The sequence below is a fragment of the Lepus europaeus genome, chromosome 2 (assembly GCF_033115175.1).
Source record: "Lepus europaeus isolate LE1 chromosome 2, mLepTim1.pri, whole genome shotgun sequence".
Lineage (NCBI taxonomy): Eukaryota > Metazoa > Chordata > Mammalia > Lagomorpha > Leporidae > Lepus > Lepus europaeus.
In genome coordinates this window covers 19862257-19883704 of record NC_084828.1, presented here as the reverse complement: position 1 = coordinate 19883704, position 21448 = coordinate 19862257, and the positions used below count along the sequence as shown (strand labels likewise).

The 21448-nt window shown below is 42.2% G+C and overlaps 1 protein-coding gene across 6 annotated transcripts in view; it reads right to left on the bottom strand.

The window, feature by feature from the left end:
- Positions 1–21115, bottom strand: part of APP (amyloid beta precursor protein) — a 274727-nt gene extending 253612 nt beyond the window's left edge. For 4 of the 6 annotated variants that reach the window (XM_062206419.1, XM_062206429.1, XM_062206439.1 and 1 more), the window contains exon 1: positions 20930–21115. In XM_062206419.1, the coding sequence (XP_062062403.1) occupies positions 20930–20986 (57 nt within the window). In that variant the 5' untranslated portion in view covers positions 20987–21115. The remainder of the gene's footprint in view (positions 1–20929) is intronic. The other 2 variants (XM_062206401.1, XM_062206411.1) reach the window with 1 other exon arrangement.
- Positions 21116–21448: the final 333 nt, after the last annotated feature.

The window sequence follows — 21448 nt, the reverse complement described above, 5'->3', positions numbered from 1 at the left end:
AGACATGAGCACTCAGAATTTCCTGTAGGTGAGGTTGGAGCGAGAACAGCAGCCAGGAACTGGAAGACCAGCAGATCCGGATTGCTTCTTATCAGTCTCCTGCACTCTAAGGCTTGCTTCCTCAAGGACTTAAACTGCCCAAATCAAGGGGAAACACTGGCTCAGCTCCATCCACTGGACCGTTCTGCAGGGCAGGAGAGCAAGTGGAAAGAGTGAGATGGAGTTTGAACGCGGTCCACAAGCAGGCTCCCTCCCAGCTGGGGATAGAAGTGGCTGTCTCACAGGCAGCTGAGGGATACCTGAGAAGCCCCCCAATGGGGCCTGGCTCATAGAAACAGCTATATGCCTGTTAATAACAATTAGGACTGCTATTATTGCCACAGCTGAGGAAGCTGTGCAGAGTGCTGCACACTTTTACCCATGCCAGAAATACAGGTATTTGTTGCTCAACTAATAAATCACAAACAACATGACATGATGGACTGCCAAGTTTCTAATGCCGGTTAATTCCATCGCAACCACACACACACACACACACACACATACACACAAACTTGCAATCACTCTGAAACAGTATTTCTCCCTATTTAAAATTTTAAAAGTGGCAAAGATGAATTGTTAATCACTCTGAGAGTCATCAAGTATTTAGAATACAGAAGTCATTCTTTAAATTCTCTTGCTTAAAAACACACATTCTTCTCTAACTGAATGAGTTCAGTATCAAAGAGCCTTACTACTTGTCTTTGACAAATGATTCACCAGTGTGAACCCTCACTGAGAAAGTGAACACTCACAATCAGTGGAATGTCTGTAATAATTCAGGTACTTCCTCAGACACCCCACCATGCTCCTTCCTCACAGTCTTTGTATTTACAGTTTCCTCCAGCTTGAATACTTGGACAGGAAGGGAAAATAAGGTTCCTCCCTCTATTCTTTTAGTTTCAGTATCTGGGGTCTTGCAAATTAAACTGACAAAAGGCAGGTTAAAAAGAAGAAATATATATATTTCTGTATCTTCACATTTTTCTTCAGCTGTTTGATTTTTCTGCCTATTCTTACCTAGTGATTTTCCAAAATGACATTCAGAATAAAATATTACATACATTATTATATATTATATATATAAATCTTATTTGATGTTAGTGTTTCTTATATAAGAAGGGAAGGCATTCCATAGAGAAGAAATGAAACTGCCAAAGGAGCAAGTTAGGCCTGAGAGTTTATATACCATTTTAACAAAGAACAATATATTGGGGAGATATGACAAGACAAAAGAAAAGGAGTTTGGGTTTGGGGGGCAGTAACTTATGGGACATTAGCTGCAGATAATGGTTATTTCAGAAAGGTTTATTTATGCAGACTGAAGTCAGTACCATGTACCATGGTCTCCAGTAGTAAGAGTCCTCTCCCCTTCCTGGTACAAGAAAAGGGAGGGAAGCCACTGTCACAAAGAGACACTCACACCCTGCCTTAAGGCAGAATTGGCAGTGAGTAAAAGTTTTGCCTCTGTCTGCTGTTTATCACTTGCCTTCAGCTTGAAATAATCTTTATGGCAAAGTGGCATATTTTGGGGTGGCACATTCTGATCCCCTTCATACTTAGACCACACTTCTCTCCCTAGCCTCTCACTGGCTTCATTTTTCTTCATAGCACTGACTGCCAAGTGACACCAAATGTGCTGAGTAGCATATGCTTGGGTCTGCTGTCTGCACTGACAAGAGAATAAACTCTGTGAGATCAGGCTCCAGACCTTTAACATGACTGTGTTGAACAAATCAATGAGTTTACATTGTACAGCACTGTTTCATTACCATCAGAATTCCTGTCATTTTGATGGTATAGAAATTTGCTTTTATTAATTGCCAGATTAACAGGACCAGCACATCATTACAATTTTGCATTTATTTTTAAAACAAACAATAAACAAGACTTTGCTCCAAAACCTACAGTATGAAATATGGTAACAAAACTGGTTAACTGACCAGGCAAACAGCAGTTAATAATCCAAACTTATGTGGGTGTGTCTGAATGGGCTTCGCAACCTTACACAGAGTAGTTCCATGGAAATGGCCCTTCCACACATGGCACAGCAGGTAAGATGCCTCTTGGGATGGCTGCATCCCAAATCAGATTCCTGGGTCCGAGCCTTGGCTCTGCTTCCTGAATAACCTGGGAGGCAGCAGGTGATTGCTCAAGTACTATGGTCCCTAGACCCATGTGGGAGACCCAGATTTAGTTCTACACCCTTCCCTTTGCTTCGGCCCAGTCTCAGCTGTTGTGAGCATTTGAGGAGTGAACTAGCAGATGGGAACACTTTGATTGTCTGTCTCTTTCAAATAAATAAAAATAAACAGATTAAAACATTAGAGATTTAAAAAGAGATATAATTCTATTTTGTGGCTAAAGATTCTTCAGGAACCTCAGAGATTTCATGTTTCCAACTTGTTTTTTTTAACTACGTGAAGTCAGGAGAGAGCAGGGAAATGAAAAAGATGATGCTTTACCTAGATGTGTATAACCACATAACCCAGTGAATACTCCCACTGAATGGCTCAGTAAACCGAAAACACAGTTCCATTGTCTGCAACCGAGCCCCAGCTATGTTTGTCTGTCAAATCTGATGCCAGCTTGCAGTCAAACTTTGGCCTACACAAGCAATCGCAAAGCCACTAAATCACACTTGTCTGCATTCCTAGATCAGGTTTTCCTCAGTTATTATTCTAAATGTCCATAGCATCTGTGTATCTCATTTTCTTTAAGTACTGACTGATACCTGAGGGACCACCTGTTGAACACTACTTAAGAGCAGCAATGTAAAGTACTCAATAAATAATCAAAATATTACAAGGTATCTGACACACATTCCTTCCCTACATTATTTCCAGACTAATTTTGGTTGATAATGCCAAATAAAAAAGCACACATTCACAATTACATAGTTCAGTTGCCCTAAGCAAATGTATACATCCTTTAAGCATTACATTTAAAAAGGCTTCAAATAGCATGAAATTTAATGTTAAGGAATAAAAGGAAGGGAATACAATAGAATTTATAGCTGATTTCAAAAATGCTTTTAAAAATTACAAGAAAAAGGCCGGTGCTGTAGTAAATCCACCATCTGCAATGCTGGCATCCCATTTGGGTGCTAGTTCGAGTCCAGGCTTTTCCACTTCCAATCCAGCTCCTTGATAATGTGCCTGGGAAAGCAGTGGAAGATGCCCCAAATCCTTGGGCCCCCCCACCCAAATGGGAGACCGGAAGAAGCTCCAGGTTCCTGGCTTCAGATCATCCCAACTCCGCCGTTGAGGTCATTTGGGGAATGAACCAGTAGATAGAAGACCTCTCTCTCCCTCTGCCTCTGCCTCTCTGTAACTCTGCCTTTCAAATAAATAAATCTTTTTAAAAAAATTATAAAGACGGCCGGCGCCGTGGCTCAACAAGCTAATCCTCCGCCTGCGGCGCCAGCACACCAGGTTCTAGTCCCGGTCGGGGCACCGGATTCTGTCCCGGTTGCCCCTCTTCCAGACCAGCTCTCTGCTGTGGCCAGGGAGTGCAGTGGAGGATGGCCCAAGTGCTTGGGCCCTGCACCCCATGGGAGACCAGGATAGGCACCTGGCTCCTGCCATCGGATCAGCGCGGTGCAACGGCCGCAGCGGCCATTGGAGGGTGAACCAACGGCAAAGGAAGACCTTTCTGTCTCTCTCTCTCACTGTCCACTCTGCCTGTCAAAAAAAAAAAAAAAAAATTACAAAGGATAGACACTTATGGGTGCTAGCATTATACATACTTTTATATATTTTTTCCTAAGCTTCTAAACAATGAACTTTTCTTTCCAAATTTACAATCCAACTTAGGCACAATTTTTTAAAACAATCACTCCCTCAAACATTTGGAAGTTCTAAACTTCTGTTTCTGTTGGTTATACTTACTACAGAAAAATACTGAGGAAACAGCTTTTAAAATAGGGAATTTTTTTTCAAGTTTGAAGGTTTAGAGACACCATTATATTTTGAAAGTTGCCTTTTATTTATGTATCTGAGAAGCAGAGAACAGAGAGACAGAGAGAGAGCACTCCTATCTGACGACTCCTCTGCAAAAGCCCTAAATGGGTAGCGTTGGGCCAGAGCAGAAGCTGGGCACCAGGAACTCTGCAGGCCTTCCAAGTGAGTGGCAGGAACCACGTCACCTGAGCCACCACCGCTGTATCCTGTGGTCTGCATTAGCAGGAAGACTGAGCCAAAAGCCCAATCCCATAACAAATCCACATACTCCAATGTCCATGAGGCTACACAACTACCTCTCCATATATATATATATATATATATATATATATATAAAATTTGACAGAGAGAGAGAGAGACAGAGAGAAAGGTCTTCCTTCTGCTGCTCACTCCCCAAATGGCCGCTCCAGCCGGCACTGGGCCAATCCGAAGCCAGGAGCCAGGTGCTTCCTCCTGGTCTCCCACGCAGATACAGGGGCCCAAGCACCTGAGCCATCCTCCACTGCCCTCCAGGGCCACAGCAGAGAGCTGGACTGGAAGAGGAGCAATCGGGACCAGAACCCGGCGCCCACGTGAGATGCCGGCACCGCAGGCGGAGGATCAACCAAGTGAGCCATGGCGCCGGCCCCCTCTCCATGTATTATTTATTTTAACTTGTATGTATCTCTTAGATTCACCATTATGTACATAGTAAACATCATTTGTGCAAACTGTGACTCCACTAAGTATGGTCCCAATACATCAGTATTGGCAAAATTAAACTTCTCACTTTTAAAAGTTTAAAAATACAGTCTGTGCTTAACTTCAAAGTCAATGGTTCCCTGTGGGCAAGGCCTTGCCACAGAAAAAGTGCAAAGTTTCAAACAGAAAAACTCTTAACACTGAATCCAAAATTATGAAACCTTAGTATATGAATAAACTCAAACTCTTTTCAAAGCACTCTCACACAATCTATAACATCCCTGCTGATAAATATTTTAGGAATGAAATGAAATGAAAGAAAGTATTTCAGGAATATTTATATGTCTAAAATGAAATATTTTAGGAATGAACTGAAAACATCTTACAATTCTAAATATACATCTATCATGCATTTTTCCATATTCTAAAACAAATAAAACAATGAGTATCAACAGAAGTACACCAATCTCCTCTTCTCCAGCCTACTATACTATGCAACTCTGCTTTCCATATTTGCAAACAATCTGAAAATAAATATTTTACATGTCAGGAGTGCACTGGGCTTAAGCTGTCAAAAGATTGTCATACTTTCAATATAACTGAGTAAGACGTATAGGCACACCAGGAGCAATGTTCCAAAACAAGGAGGGAAAATGAAAGCTTAACCCCAGTGCATAACTAAAATACCCGAGAGGAGCTCTGTAGGAAGGAAGACAGCTTATTCCAGCTTACAGCTTTGAAGTCCAGGACCAGATGGCCCCATGGTTCTGGTGTCTGCTGAGAGAGATGCATGGCAGAATGAATGAGGAGGAAGACTCACATGGTGAGTCAGGAAGCAGAGGCCAGGCCCAACCTGAATTAGAAAACCAATCCTCTCAGAAGAACCATCTTCCAGTGGCAGGCGGTTGGCACAATGGTTAAGCTGCCACTTGGGATACCTGTAAATGGTTAAGCTGCCACTTGGGATACCTGTATCCCAATGCCTCGGTTTGAGTTGAGGCTCCACTCTCCATTCCAGCTTCCTGGGAACGCATACACTGGAGGGCAGCAGAGGGTCCCTGTCGCCCACATGAGAGACCTAGATGGGGTTCCCAGCTCCTGGATTCAGCATTGCAAGCACTTAAGAGTGAACTAGCAGACAGATCTCTGCCTGCTTCTGTCTCTCTGCCTTTTAGATAAGTAAAAATTTAAAAAACAAAAAAGGAACTATCTTCTGAAAGCTAAGGACCGCCCACTATGACCTCCTCCCAGATACCAGAACTGGATCAAGCTCCACTCCCACCCCACCCACCCCCGTAATTCATCATCCATTAACATAAGATTTTAAGATATAAACATCTACATGAGTTGGGGAGACAAATCCTATTTAAACCATTTAAACCACCCCAACATTTCCATAAGCTCAGAAACGAAGTACAATTCCTTACAACATATATTCTTCAACATACTCATACACACAACAAAATGTGTAAGGTAACGAAATGTCTATCTCCCTTCCTTTAAGTAGGAAGCTGACATTCCAACCAGTGATATCTGTCACAAAAGCTGGGGAATAGCACTGTGGCATAGCGGGTAAAGCTGTCACCTGCAGTGCCAGTATCCCAAATGGGTGCCGGTTCAAGTCCCGGCTGCTCCACTCCTGATCCAGCTCTCTGCTGTGGCCTGGGAAAGCAGTAGAAGATGGCCCAAGTGCTTGGGCTCCTGCACCTGCATGGGAGACCCAAAAGAAGCTCCTGTCTCCCAGCTTCGTATGGGCTCAGCTCCAGCTGTTGCAGCCAAATGGAGAGTGAACCAGTGGATGGAAGACCCCTCTCTCTCTCTGCCTCTCCTTCTCTTCTCTGTGTAACTCTGACTTTCAAATAAATAAATAAATCTTAAACAAAAAACTTGGGTCCGAAATAAAAGATAAATTAGCCACCTCACCTAGCATTTTATTTCACTATTCCACAGAGGTTGCAGATATGCCTGGTAGTTCTACTCACACTGCCGCTAAACAGTTTTGTCTAGGACAGCCACGCCTTCTTAAAGTGACCAGATTTTATTAATGCTCCTACTCAATATTTAACTGGGAACAACAACTTAAGAAACTTGATCCAGTAACATGGAACTGACAGGAGAATCATCAAGGTGAAGAAAGAGATCCAGAGTCAGACAAGGATTGGGCTTTGGACCCTAAGCACGTGTGTGATTCCAAGCAACTCAAACAGCTCTAGATCCTGCTTTTGTCACCTGACAAATCAGAAGAGCTTAGAAGTTTTATTGATTCTGCCGGCTCCAAAAACTATGATTTTCTTCCTATTCAGCAACAGGTTTGGTTAACCTTCCAGGGTTGCACTATCCACTATGGCAGACCATAGTCACATGGGGTTGCTGGGTGCTTGACATGTGGCGGGCTTGAATTCAAATATGCTCTATATGAAAGTTCTGAAGACATGACATGAAAAAAGCATGCACTGTAGTTGACAAATAGTGTTTTTATGACCACAAATTCAAATATTTTGGATTTATTGCCTATTAAAACCAATTCCACCTATTTTTCTTACTTTTTATGTGGTCACCTCAACATTTTAAATTGGATCTAACATTCCCATACAGTTTTGTTGGAGACTGCTGCCTTAGAGTAGGGTCTGGGCTGGAAGAATTCTGAGACAGATGACCCAGGAGAGCATCTGAATGGCATAATGACTGTTATTCCGCCTCTCCACTTTAGAACTTAGTGTTTACCATGCCCATACTTTGCATGTAAGTGGCTGCTTTAAAGTATGCTTTTGTTTTCTTATTTTGAGCACTAAAACTGAATGAACAGCAAAAAACACGGGGTCTAAAATAATCAGTAACACTTTATTTATTCCAGGCCTATAGTGCAGACCTTAAGGATAATCCTAAATAGATGGGCCTTTACACAGGCACTTCCAGCCTATTTTCAGTTTCCTGTGAATCTAATATATATAAAGTAACAATTTAGTGTGCTTCATAAAGATTATCCATTTTTAAAACTCATGTTTGACTTTAGTAGGTACAACTAAAATGCATTTCCATGAACTGACCATATTTTTATTTTATCAATACTAGCTAGGAACTTTTCAACAAATTTCTATAATCACTATCAATTTAGGTAATGTATTTTAAATAATGAGAAGCAGGTATATTTTCTAAAGTGCTTGCTATGAACAAAATCAATGAAATATTAATAAGATCCAGATGGGTCCACAGCAAAAACTCATTAATTTTTCTTAGAACGTATTCTGACTGCCAACCTTCCTCATCTCAGTGACCTTCAGCAAAGGCGTTCATCTACATGCCTGCAAAATCAACTACTGACATTAGGCCAATAGTAGTCCCTCCCTCTGCAGTCCAGACCAGTGAAGGCCAATGATTTCAGATGGGGCTTGAAGGATGGTTAGTCAGGAAGTCTCAGATTATTTTCAGATATCTGAAAGCAAAACAGAATTCAGAATATATGTTCTTTAGAGAAACTTTTTAAAATCAAGGTTTCTCAAATTGCAGAAATTATGATTATTATAAAATTAGGCAGGAATTAAAGATTCTTATTTATTTATTTTTTATTTTTTTAATTTTTGACAGGTAGAGTGGACAGTGAGAGAGAGAGAGACAGAGAGAAAGGTCTTCCTTTTGCCGTTGGTTCACCCTCCAATGGCCGCCACGGCCGGCGCGCTGCGGCCGGTGTACCGCGCTGATCCGATGGCAGGAACCAGGTACTTCTCCTGGTCTCCCATGGGGTGCAGGGCCCAAGCACCTGGGCCATCCTCCACTGCACTCCCTGGCCAAAGCAGAGTGCTGGCCTGGAAGAGGGGCAACCGGGACAGAATCCGGTGCCCCGACCAGGACTAGAACCTGGTGTGCCGGCGCCGCAAGGCGGAGGATTAGCCTAGTGAGCCGCGGCGCCAGCCCAGGAATTAAAGATTCTTAAATTTCCAAGTTCTAATATAATAAAAACAAATTTTCAAACTTACTCACATGATATAAATTACCACCAACTCTTTATGGGAGAAAACAATTCCAAAACATGAACAGCATAAGATGATCAAAATATACATTCATATATGTATTATGGTTACTATTCCTGATTCTCATTATTGATCAACTATTCCAAACACACCTAAATTGTCATCTGTTTTTCTATAGACAGCACAAAATGGAAAGGTAAAACATGTTCTTGATACTTGAATTTAAAAGAAAAAAAATTGCCACGATTTAAAATGTTCGAATTTGAGCTACCCTTTTGATTAATCTTCAAGGGAACCACAAATTCAAAAAGAAATGCTTTATAAAATAAAACCAAGAGCAGCTTTTGAGGAAACATGACATTTTAGATATTCCCTTAAGATAAAACCATATACAATATGGCAAACTACTGGGACATATTTTAAACAAATCTTTGATCACAGATAAAATCCCTACTAGAAAATTTCCAAACACTCCCTAACACTGATGATTATTTCAAGCCTGCTCAGAACTATGGGTTTTTCCAACATCTTTCTTTCATCATCATTATTTTTTGGTACATATCATCATTTAAGCATTTTTGGAATAACTGAAACAAAGGGCAGGCATTTGGCTCAAGTTATAGTGGCTTAAGTTGCCACTTTGGATACCCACATCCCATATCAGAGTGGCTGGTTCTAGTCCTGGCTGCCCTGCTTTCGATCCGGTTTCCAGCTAATGGGCATCCTGGCAGCAGCAGGTGACATCTCAAGTATTTGGGTTGTTGCCAACCACGTGGGAGACCCAGGTGGAGTTGTTGGCTCCTGGCTTTGGTCTAATGCACTTCTGGCTATTGTGAGCATTTGGGGAGTACACCAGCAGATAGAAGATCTCTATCTCTTTGTCTTTCTGCCTTTTAAATAAAATGAAAATAAGTATTTTTTAAAAAACCAAGTATTTTTATTAATTGAAATGAGTAAGAAACTAATGAATAATTTAAAACTTTCAATGGCTGTCCCCTTTTTACTGATGCAAATATATTAAGATTTCCTTTCCTCTTTTCCACAGCAATTTCTACTCTGGTTCAACAACAACAGGTAAGCCTGCACAGATCTGAAAAGCTGACAGCAGGCTGGACACAATAGGCAGATCTTGCTCTAAAGAGACTCTCAGTGTCATACTCTTTTCTGAAAACCTCAAAGCTTGCTTTATCTGCTGCTCTTTTCAAAGGACAAGTGCAACAAAAAGTTCTTTGGGGAAGTCTCCAGATCAAATGAAAGATAGTTTACTAACAGGGAGAGTAAACCGACACTGCCACTACTACCAGAGATACAGAAATTATCCCTCTCTTCCATCACTCTGGTGGGAAGGCTTTCCCAGGAACACAAGTCTGAACACAACTTGGGTCCCACGGGCCATTGAGAAGGGTTGGTTCCTGGGTGTTACCTCTAAGAACAAAAAGGCTTGTCTTTCCTCCATCTCCAGGAAGAAGTGCTTCCTATGTGGTTGGCCAGCAGACAAGCAAAGGGGGAAAATCCCAAACACCTACTCTAGTAGCTCACGGAGAATCTTTGCTTGGGTTTGGAATGCTTATTAGTCCTCCCAGTTTCCTCTACATCTCTATAAAGTATTGTATTTCCTTGAAATCCCAAAACATCAGTTGTCACCCAGTATCCTACACCTTCCCTTAACCTTTAGGGAGAGAACCTGCAACATACCCCAGAGGCAACGCTCCCAGCTAATGGAGCATGGACAAGTCTTCCTTGCAGCCAAGTGTCACCATCTATCTGGACAACACAATTGAGCAGACACTGATAATGATTTTGGCAAAAGCTCCTAAATCTAACAGAATCATAGTCACCAATATTTCCATTGTAGGAACACTTAGAAGTACCCCACTGCTGAAAACATAAAGTCCAATTTCATCAAGGGTATCCAAAACTCTTAATCTCCTACCATATCTCACTCTCATCCTAACAAATTCCTTTACATCCTCACTGTTCTTTCTGTCTGGGAAGCCCTGCCATGCTCAAGTTCACCTCCACCCATCCTTGCAACCTGGCTCCAATGCTGCCTGTCTTCTCCATGCAGACCTCTTATATCCTTCTGTGGGAGCCTTCCATGTTGAGCCTAATTATTTCTGCATCTCCTCCTTCCTCTATTAGGTACAGCTTGAGGTACCCCTCCATTTACTCACACCCTACCCAGAGTCTAGGGTTCCAGTAACAATTCTAACACCAAAGCCATCTAGGATCTGTCCCATAAAATAACAAGTTTAAAAATTTAAGAGGGGGGCTGCTGTTGTGGAGTTATGTGGAAAGCCCCTGTCTACAACGCTGGCATCCATGGGTGCTGGTTTGAATCCCAGCTGCTCCACTACCCAACCAGCTTCCTGGTAATGCATCTGGGAAGGCGGCAGAGGATGGCCCAAGTGCTTGGGCCCTTGCACCCACATGGGAGACATGGAAGAAGCTGCTGGCTTCACCATGGGCCAGCCCCAGATGTTATAGCCATCTGGAGAATAAACCAGCAAATGCAAGATCTCTGTCCTCCTCTCTCTCTCTCTTTCAAATAAATAAATAAATCTTTTCAAAAATCTCAAGAGGGACAAACAAGATAGGAAATTAATAATTTTAGAAATCAGAGCTACAAATCTGTGTTAACATCACAGAAACGAATCACAAATATCCTGAGACTATTTGGAGTAAGGACAGAACAGGTGAATGCATAATCCATATATCCATTTAAACCTGCCCCTCACTTGCCAAATGAATCTAGGGTTTGGGATTGGGTTTGACGTGTTCAATCTCTGATATGAACAAGTAAACGAGCAATGAGGTTGACATGTCAGAATTCTTTAAAAAGATAATCAACTGTAAGAATGACATTTTACCCAGTGATTTTTTTTTCCTCCAGTAAAAGGACTTAAAACACTGACAATTTTTCCATGTCTCTTCGCCAGCTATTAATGAAATCAATAAATACAACAGAAACACACCAGCAAACCGAACACTTCCCATCTACATCCTTACAACATTACCCAGAAAATTCACAACACAAAGTTAACCTGTGGGTTCAGTTCACAAACATGAAGTGAAATATTCAAATAGCAAATACAAAGAAAAGGAACTTCAGGAAGCAAGGTAGCTCTGTATTGTCTCTTGTTTAAAGTATGCCCTACATGCCACTGTATCATTCATTATCTCTGTCCTAGACAGATTTAATGACCATGCTGATGAATGACACAGTCCCCAGGACATCACGCACTGCCCTCTGCTTGTACTGTTTCAGCCACACAGTCGCATGGTCACCCTCTCATCACCTAGAAATCTTCCAGTTTCCCTCAGGTATACCCGGCACTCACATTTCACCAAATATGCACTGGTTGAAAAATGTTGTTTTGTCTTCAAAGCGGAGTCCCTGACAATGCTCAGCAGCAATACATAAGCTGCCTTCATGTTCACATATCCTATGGGTTAGGCGAGAAGCAACCCCTCAACAAGATGACTACAGCACTTTAAAATCAGGATGACTTTTAAAGGTTTTAAATTTTCTCAATTCTTTGGCGTAAAAAGATTTAACACTTGACACAAAGCATTAAAAACAGGCTTGAGAAAACACTAGCAAGATACAAGGCTAATCATAATGACTTCAATTAGATTTTCAATGCCTGTCAAGTTAATGGCATACAGTGGTATTGGCTTCAAGCCCTTAAACTTAAGAAGTATAATCTTTTTAGAGGACAGAAATAACGGAATTCAATATTTATTTTTTAAAGGGCCAGTTTTAATCCTCTTCACAATAAAGTAAAAAATAAATATTAGCTGTCAAATGGCAAAAAAAAAACCTAGGAAACTAGGGAAAAAAAGACAATGACAATATAATTTTCATTTTAATGGCCAATGAATTTAATGCCAACAAACAACATTTTCTGTCTGAACTCCACTATCGTATTCAGATATAATCATTTCTAGGCACCCTCAACTGAAAGTGGATCAACCAATTAGGGGATTAATGAAGTATTTCAGGAAGGAGACATTTTTTTGGCTAGGACAATTGAATTCCTGAAATAGAGAGCTGCAAATGTCTGGGCACTAAGTAACTAAGTCACTGATGGCATTTATGAAACTCTTCCACAATAAAATGCTTTAGAAAAAGCTGAAAAAATAAATCTTATAAAAGGTTTTAATTTTCTTTGTATGCTTGTTTACAATTTTTCAAATGAGAGGTAGTTACCTCAAATGTCCAGAACATATACATAATTCCTTATCACCACAATATAGAATTTCTATGTTACTCACTAAAAATATGTATCAAATACTTGTAAGTACTAGATGTGAGGCATTATTGTGATAAACTATAGGAAATCTTGTGTAACCACAGTCAATATTAACTTGTATTCCCCACCACTTCTGTTCTTGTTCACCCAACATAGATCCCCTGTTCCCAGTTACCCATCTATATCAAAGTGAATACATGAGTATAGTTCTTTCCTCTACTTTCTTAAGTTAACCCTTGGGGAGTGACCCAATCAGAAACCTTCTTGGATAATTCCACATCAAAATATCACATTCAAAATACTCTTCCACATGGTGTTCCCTACATCTCTTACCCAACTAAATTTTTTTCAAGTCACCTAGTACCTCCTACTTATTTGGTCTACCACTCCCCTCTCCTATAAATAGAAAGAATGAATTTCCTTTTCTGGGTATACTAAAAGAACTTAGACTTCTCAGTGTATGAAAATAAGCTGGTAACTTTTTCTATAGAAATTTGATTTTAAGTAGGTAATTAATTTAATGTTTCTAATTTAATATGTATCTCTGAATATATTATTCTTAGTCTGGATATCTGCATGTTACCATGGTTTCTTAAGAACTCTTCACTTACATCCTCAAACAAATACACTGCTGCAAAGTCAAAATCACATTGTTTTAAACAAATCAAAATAAGCAACTAAGAGCACAAGGACAGGGAATATTGCCTATCAAATATTACTTCTCATATAATGGGTTTGAAAATCTCTGTAGACTTTCAAAAAACTATCATTTTCAAAATTTTTGAAAATCTTTTGAAAGATGAAAAAAATCAAAATGGTCAATAGTGATACTCTATCTTTACCGTGTCTACCCATCAATTCATCCACAAACAAAATAACTGAATAGCATTTATAAAAACAATGTAATTATGCTTTTGAAAATTCACCCCACAGTAACAGTAGATATGAAAGTTATTATTTTTTTTTTTTGAGTAATCAAACCTTAATGGGTACCATTTTCTTCATATTAAAATGAAATTTGTATTGCCTCATTAATTTCATTGTAAAATCCCAATCAGGCTGGTGTACACAAGGAAAAACTAAACAAATGAGTTTGTGGTAATTGGGGGTGAGAGGGCAGGTCTGAAACACAGAAACGTATCTCGAGCGTAGGATTAAAGCTATTGTTTCTGTTTCTGTAAAATGTCTCCACAGGACCCAAATATATTGCAGTCATTAAAGATTAGAAATTTAGCAAAGCAACAAGAGTACTAATGCATTTCTTCACTTAACTACAAATGACTTCTCTTTCTACAACACGTCTTACTAAGTATCCTTTATGGCTGGAAAGTAATTTATCAGCCTCTTATCAAGTAGAATGCCTTATTATTTTTTGATGAAGACAGTACATGGCTTTCTCCAGAGGCAAACTGAGAGCACAGGATAAATGATTTGATCTTTTAGAAGAATCAGGCAAAGAACAATTCCATACCAACAAAATTACCAAAAAAGAAAAAAAAAAAAAACATTTTTTTGTCAAATCCCTCATCTGAAAAGTTTCTGAAATTGAAAGGAAGAGAGAGACAATCTAGAAATTAAGAAATTCAAACACTGTTTTGGGTCCATCCCTAACAAGACCTTAAGAAACCACTCATTTTGTTCAACAGGATCTGTTCTTCTATAAAACAGGCTTCTTCTTCTAAACCCAATTTTGTAATATTTGTTTGGTTTATTCCTCATTTCTGCCCATCAGCCCTACATATGTGATCTGGGGGCCATCTCAGTCAGTCCTGGGTCTCCTCGGAGCAGTGTCTGTTGAAAATATGGCTCCTCTGGTTACAACCTCTACTTGCAATCTTCTTGTTTTCTTTTGGTTGAGGGGATGATCATAAAAACAAGCGTTAATTAAAAAAAACCCACACAAATTCCTTGGGACCTTTCTTCTTTTCAATCATAATTTAACCATGGCATCACCAATTTCACAAACTCAAAGCTTTCAAATATTTGTAGCCTAATTTTGAAACTGAGTTATAATTTCATAAGCAAAACCTGCCGACTTTTGTGGGTGGACATATGTTGTAGTGGTTAAGACATCATGTCACCTACATCCCATATCAAAGTCCCTGCTTTGAGTCCTGTCTTTCCTTTTGATTCCAGCTTCCTACTAATGTGCACTTCCAGGAGGCAGCAGGTGATGGTTCACATACTTGGGTATCACCCACAGAGGAAACCCAAATGGAGTTCCAAGTTCTTGGCTTCAGTCTGGCCCAGCTTCAGCTGCTATGGGCATTTGGGGAGTGAACCTGAGGGTGTGAGATCTGTCTCTCTGCCTTTAAAATAAATGAAAATTAAGAAATTTTTCACAGACTTGTAAAAAAATGTATAATTTTATTAAGCACCAGATGACTATAAATGTGATGTAATAATGTGATGATGATCATAATATAGCAGGTAATATAAATTCATTTCATTTTGAAACTGATTTCTTGCTGCAATCTCCAGCAATCTGTTGGTTGGCTTTCTCATCCTCGGGTGATGCTAGATTCCATCTAAGACCAAATTTTTGCTGGCATTCAAATCTTCCACTTCTGATCAGATTGACAAAGACTGTTCATTCATTCTTCTAGAAATGATTTTGCTAAAAACTAAACCAAGTTTGTCCACAGCACCTTGCTCATAGCTGATGGCCAGTGAATAGATGAGCTAATAACCAAGCCAGTGTATGAACTCGCTCAGATGTGTGGTAAGCTGCCAGTGCATGGATTAAAAATAGGTCTTCCCCATTTATGTAAAACCTGCTTATCATTTTCATACATTTCCATACTGTTTAAAATTTTCAGTGAACATGAATTATTTTACTGTTTTTGAAAAAGTCAATTGAAGTATGAAAAATATTTAATAAGCGAAATTTAATATTATAAAAATTTTATCTGAAGTATGCTTTTACATTAAAATTAAATCCATTCCTTGTTTTAGAGAAAAAACTGCCCATTTCCAATTATAGTCTTAATTAGTTAAGTGAACTAGTCAATAAATGAGACATGGATTTTTTAAAAACTTTCATGTGAGATTTAAATATACCCATTTTACATCATCATTACCTATAACAACACTCATTACTTATAATGTGCTATCAACGTCCATATATATGAACTCATATACTGTTCCACACATTTTATACATATACAACAGTTCTTTTAAAAGTTAATGGAAAATGGAATTAAAAGATGTGGTGCAAAAAAAACTTGAAATCCAGTCATACAACGGTTTTCAAAAAGGTCATGGAAAATGTATAGTGTAAAAATTTTTCATGGATTTCAAAAAAAATTTGTATCAAAATAAACTCATCTTTAAATTCCATTTTTTTCATGAATTTTTTGAAATATCCTACTATGAATTCAATCATCAGCAACCATAAATATAGTATCCCCCTTCAACAAAGGCACATCAACTTGCCCATGGGAAACAGCTCAAAAGGAACAAAGCCAGAATTTATGCTCATGCAATCTTAGCCTTCTCCAGTCTCGTGATCAGTGTGCAATGCTGCCTTCTCTACAAACACCTATGAAACACTCAATGACTAAGGGTTACTGGCCTCACAATATGCCTGGAATAGAAATCAACATTTTAAATGTAGAAACAACTCCAGTTCTTTCCATAAAGCTGGATTTTTTAATCTTTCAACTTCCCTACTTCAACTACTATCTTCTTTCCATAAAATATTACAGATCCTAGCAATGTTCAACCTAAATATTTATCATCACATGTTTCTTCAAAATGCAGTCATGCTAAATAATCTAAATAAAATGACCTCTTAGCTCCTTGTTGCAAGTGGGATTTCAAGCATGTGAACCTAAGTCCTTTGAATTACCCTTTGAATAGCCAGGTAACTATCAGATTAAGTATCACTCTTTTATGGAACTACTAATTGATAAACAAATTCAGACTTTTTAAATTAATTATCTACAGCAATCATTCTAATCCGGGTTTGGGTAAACTTCAAAAGAGGATCAAACAAAACATATCTATTAACGAGGATTAATCTAACGAGAAAAATCTACTAACCATTTCTTCATAGGAAAATATCAGTGTTTTCACTGAAACATTTCTCAAGCCACACAAATTCAACTGAAGAAACAGTTACATAACATCTGCCCCTTTACTAAGGTTTTCATTTGCAAATTTAGTTTGAGGGTTTCGGAGCGGTCTGCTTTTTATAACAACAGCAAAAATTAATGAAAGATTTCATGGTCAAGTTGAACAAGGAGAGGTAGAAAACCACCTGCAAAAACCAAAAATCAAACAAAAAACATTTCAATTTGCCCATCCATCTTTCATCATGTACTGCCTTAGTCAGAGGCTGCTGAAGAGACCAGAGCTCTGAGCCCCTCAGTCTCTCACTGCTCTGCAGTGAGTACCCTGCGCCGGCATCTGCTGCAGCTCCCAAGCCTCAGGATTTGTTCCTTGTTTGCCTTCCTCAAAAGACTGGAAGCTTCTTGAAGGAAAAGATGGTTTTGCTCACCACACATCGTTGGGGTGGAGGGACAGGGCTTGGCCCAAAAAAAAAGAATCAGTAAGAATGCCCCTAATGAATAGATGAAGAGATTAATCAAAGCCCAACCCTTCTCATTCTTTTAGGATTTAAGAACCTCACCTTCACCCAGCCCTAATGATGAAGACAAAGGCCCTGCCTACACGTGTGTGTGTGTGTGTGTGTGTTTGGGAGGGGAGAGGTGCAGAGAGGCATGTAAACAAATACGGTAAATGCTGAGATTAGCCTCACTCTCCAGCCCCAGGATACAAACCTGGCTGGAAATTTACCACAAGGAAATGCTCCAGATTATCTCATCCCCTTGTTCCTTTACACATTAAATATAGGTGTTTACTCTGGATCACTTTTACTCAGTATGCCACTTACCCTGTACTTTCCTTCCGGTTCTTAACACATTGGGTTTTCTTTTATAATTATGTGTATGCTTTATTTACCTTGCAAACTACCTGGGAAAGGGCGGATATAAAGTGCATGCATGCAAACTAAACCTTACATTCTGGAAAGTTTACATTTCAAGTGCACAGGTACAGGTTTACTTGCACATACATAATGGATACAATGAGGGAGAGATTCAAAAAGGAATGTATTAATGAAAGATGTCGTAAATCTCTAAAGGTAATAAAATTTGCAGAAACATATTTTTAGTGAATTGTGTTGTACTTTTTATTCGCTTCTTCAGGCACATAATAGCTACCTGCATTTCTAGAATGACTGACAACCTTCATCAACATACAAGTATCTATATGGAAGACTCCCCTATGCCATAAGCAGTAACATGAAATAGGAATACTCCAGCAACAAGGAAAAGCCTGAATCATATACCCTCCATTTTCCTTCAAACCCATATTCGATCGATCACATTTGTTTTTCATTATTTTTAAAATCAGTCCTAATTTCACCCCATGATCTTGCATTCCTGAGCCTGGACTCAGAATTATTCTATCTCCTAACTCCTCTGCAGTATTAACAGCCTTGCAAGTGCCTCTGTCAGGAGCCTCTGCTGGTTATGGCTACAAGTGAGGAGTTTTGCAGTTGGCCAGTCATTATGGCTCCCCAGGGGTCAGCAAGAAAAGGTCATTCCTTGCAAAAGCCCTCAGCTTCCCTAGTTGGCATGCAAGTTTTCTAACCCTTGGAGCAGGGCTTGTCGTTAGCAGTGGGTTTCTATCATCTAAGAATCAGCACCAACACCACCAAGGCAATTGTGATTAGGCTAAGCTACAGGGAAATAAAACTTAAGAAGCGGTAGGTTGAAACAACTAAGTAAATAAACGTCAAGGTCTGCTGAGCCCAGGTGGACAAGATCATGAGGCCAGGTAATCCCAGCGCTTCCCAAGGCGCGGCCCCACGATCCTTGCCTTTAGTACTTCTGTACTTACGGACACCTGCAGCAGACCTGTTTTCCAAGCTCTGGATAAATTCCCTGTGAACCTCATTAGAGTAACTTGCCCACCCTCTACCAACACTTTGCAAATGGATTAATGGGAATCTCACCTGCACCCTTGAAAGGAGATGACAACAACCCGTGGAAATATCCAGTAGCATAGCAGAAAAAGCCAAGAAACGCAATCAAACTGCCCCAAAATTAGAACTGAATCATATGTGCCTACAGGCTGCTGCTTTTTATAAGAAAAAAAAATTGCTCAAGAAAGTTAAATACTTGTTCTGATTAAAGCTTCAAAAATAATTGTTGTGATATGCTTTTAATGATTTAATTGTTTTCTATTTGCAAGTTAGAGAATTAGGCAAAAGTGAAATAATTATACAAATGTCATCAGAGATAATTCCCTTAAATACATTCTCTAAAAATATGGAAAACCAAATTCTTGGACTCTTTAAAAAAATAAAAATAAAAATCGGTCTTAAGTAGCTTTAAGGTGATTCTTGAGGCACTTGTGGGTAAAAACCAGAGGGGAAAAAAGTTCAATGACCTTGCAAATTACGGACCAAGAAACTGTAATAGTGTGATTGCACAGCTTCGGTGGAACTGCAGGAAAACACTAGTCCGGAAATTGCTTTTTTGGAAAATTACTATGAGGTAGAGGGGAAGGGGGGGGGGCACTGGGAGGGGAGGCTGCACATAGTTAAGACAGTGGAGCAAAACCGATGCAAAATGCAACCTCCTCTGCCCCAACTGTCAAGCAAACAACTTCGGAGCATCTTTAGATAAAAAGAAAAGCAGGCATTTGCACGGTGTTCGCTGAAGGCTCGCGAGTTGGATGAATGGGGCAGACTTGTTATACACCTAGTGGTGGGTGGATTTCACCAGGCTGCAGCCTCCTCGCAGCTTTTCTCTGCTGCACTGCAGAGGCGCCATCTTCTCCGTCTTAATCTTCACTCAATTCAATCCTTTTAGCTGCACCCTAAAAAAAGAGACCCTGCGGACCTCCCCAGCATCCTGCGCCCCCGGGGGGACTCAACCAGAGTCCCCAGAGCTGCCAGGCGGGAGGCCGCGCCTTAATCGGACAAACGCCTCCTTTGATGCACAGGAGGGGAGAGCCCGTGCCTCCCCATCACCCGCCACTGCCCTCGGCCAGGCGCACAGCCCGCTCTCCGCGCACTCCTCCCCCAAGGACTCTGCAGCCCAGCACGGCCCACACACGCCCGGGAGGCGATTCGGGGCTGGGAAGCCGAGGGGCCCCAGGGCTTGCCTGGGGAAGCCCCAGCCCCCTCCCGGGCGGACGCGCAGCGCCGGGAGCCTCCGTGGCGCACGGAGACCCCCGCGGCTCAGCCCCCGCGCCCCGGGCCGCCAGGGCGGAGTGCGGCGGCTTTTGTTCCCGGGACCCTTCCTCTCCCTTTTTGGGGAAGCAGCCGAAGGGGCGAGCGGACGCCCGGGACGCCCAGGCTTCGGGCTGGCTCTGGGTCTCTCTCCGACCCCTCCCATCTCTCGCAACTTACACAAAAGGGAGACGCAGAAATGCTCAAAGTTTGCCTGCGGAAGGCGGTGCGCGACCCCGCCGCCGGCCCCGGCCAGGGCAAAGAGGAGATCCGGGCGAGGCAGGGAGTGGGGGGCGGGAAGGGGAGGCGAGACCGGGCCGGGGAGGCGGAGAGAAGCGAGGGGGCCCCCGGGTTCCCGAGCGGTCCCGGGGCCTGAGAGGAAGCCAAGGGCACGGATTTCAGACCCCGGATCCGGGGACGCTGCGTTTTCGGCTTTTCCCCCACGTGCTCCCTTCCCCTTCCCCCATCTGGACGCCTCTCGCCTTCCCCAGCCCCCGCTCGCGAGGTAAGGACTGAGTCGGGGGGCCAGCATTAGCGTCGACCCTTCCCCTTCTCGCCCGCGAACGGGGGTGCCCGGCCGGCCCCTCTCCTCAGAGGGCTGGAGCGCGCGTCCCCAGGGCAGGGCTGGGCCGAGGGCGCGATGCGCAGGGCACCAGCGAGCGGCGGCGGAGGGCAGCGGGGTCCCCGCGACCACCCCCAGACCTCTCCGCATTAGAGACTTGGGGGGTGGGATCGCACACACACACCCCCAACCCCCTTCCGAGGCGCGGCACCCACCTCCAGCGCCCGAGCCGTCCAGGCGGCCAGCAGGAGCAGTGCCAAGCCGGGCAGCATCGCGACCCTGCGCGCGGCACCGAGTGCGCTGCTCTGCGAGTGGGATCCGCCGCGCCCTTGCTCTGCCCGCGCCGCCGCCGCCGCCGTCTCCAGGGGTCCCGCACCAGCGCTGCGCCGTGTGCTCTCGCCTACCGCCGCTGAGGAAACTGACGGAGCCGGAGTGCGGCGGCAGGGCTCGCAGCCCGGAGAGTCAGCTGATCCGGCCCGCCCCGCTCGGCACCCGAGAGAGACCCCTAGCGGAGCCGCCGGGGAGCTGCGCCCGCTCGCGCCCGCAGGGGCCCGCGCCCCCGGCGCCCGCAGGTGCAGCGCTGTGGGCGCCGCGCCAGCGCCCCGCGCGCCTCCCTCGCCGGCCCGCGCCCACCTGGGAACAGTGGGAGGGAGAGTCCCGGGCCAGGAGAGGGACGGTGCGCAATCGGGGGGAAGGTGAGTCCTAGGACGTCTGGGCTCCAGAAAAGTCGGGAG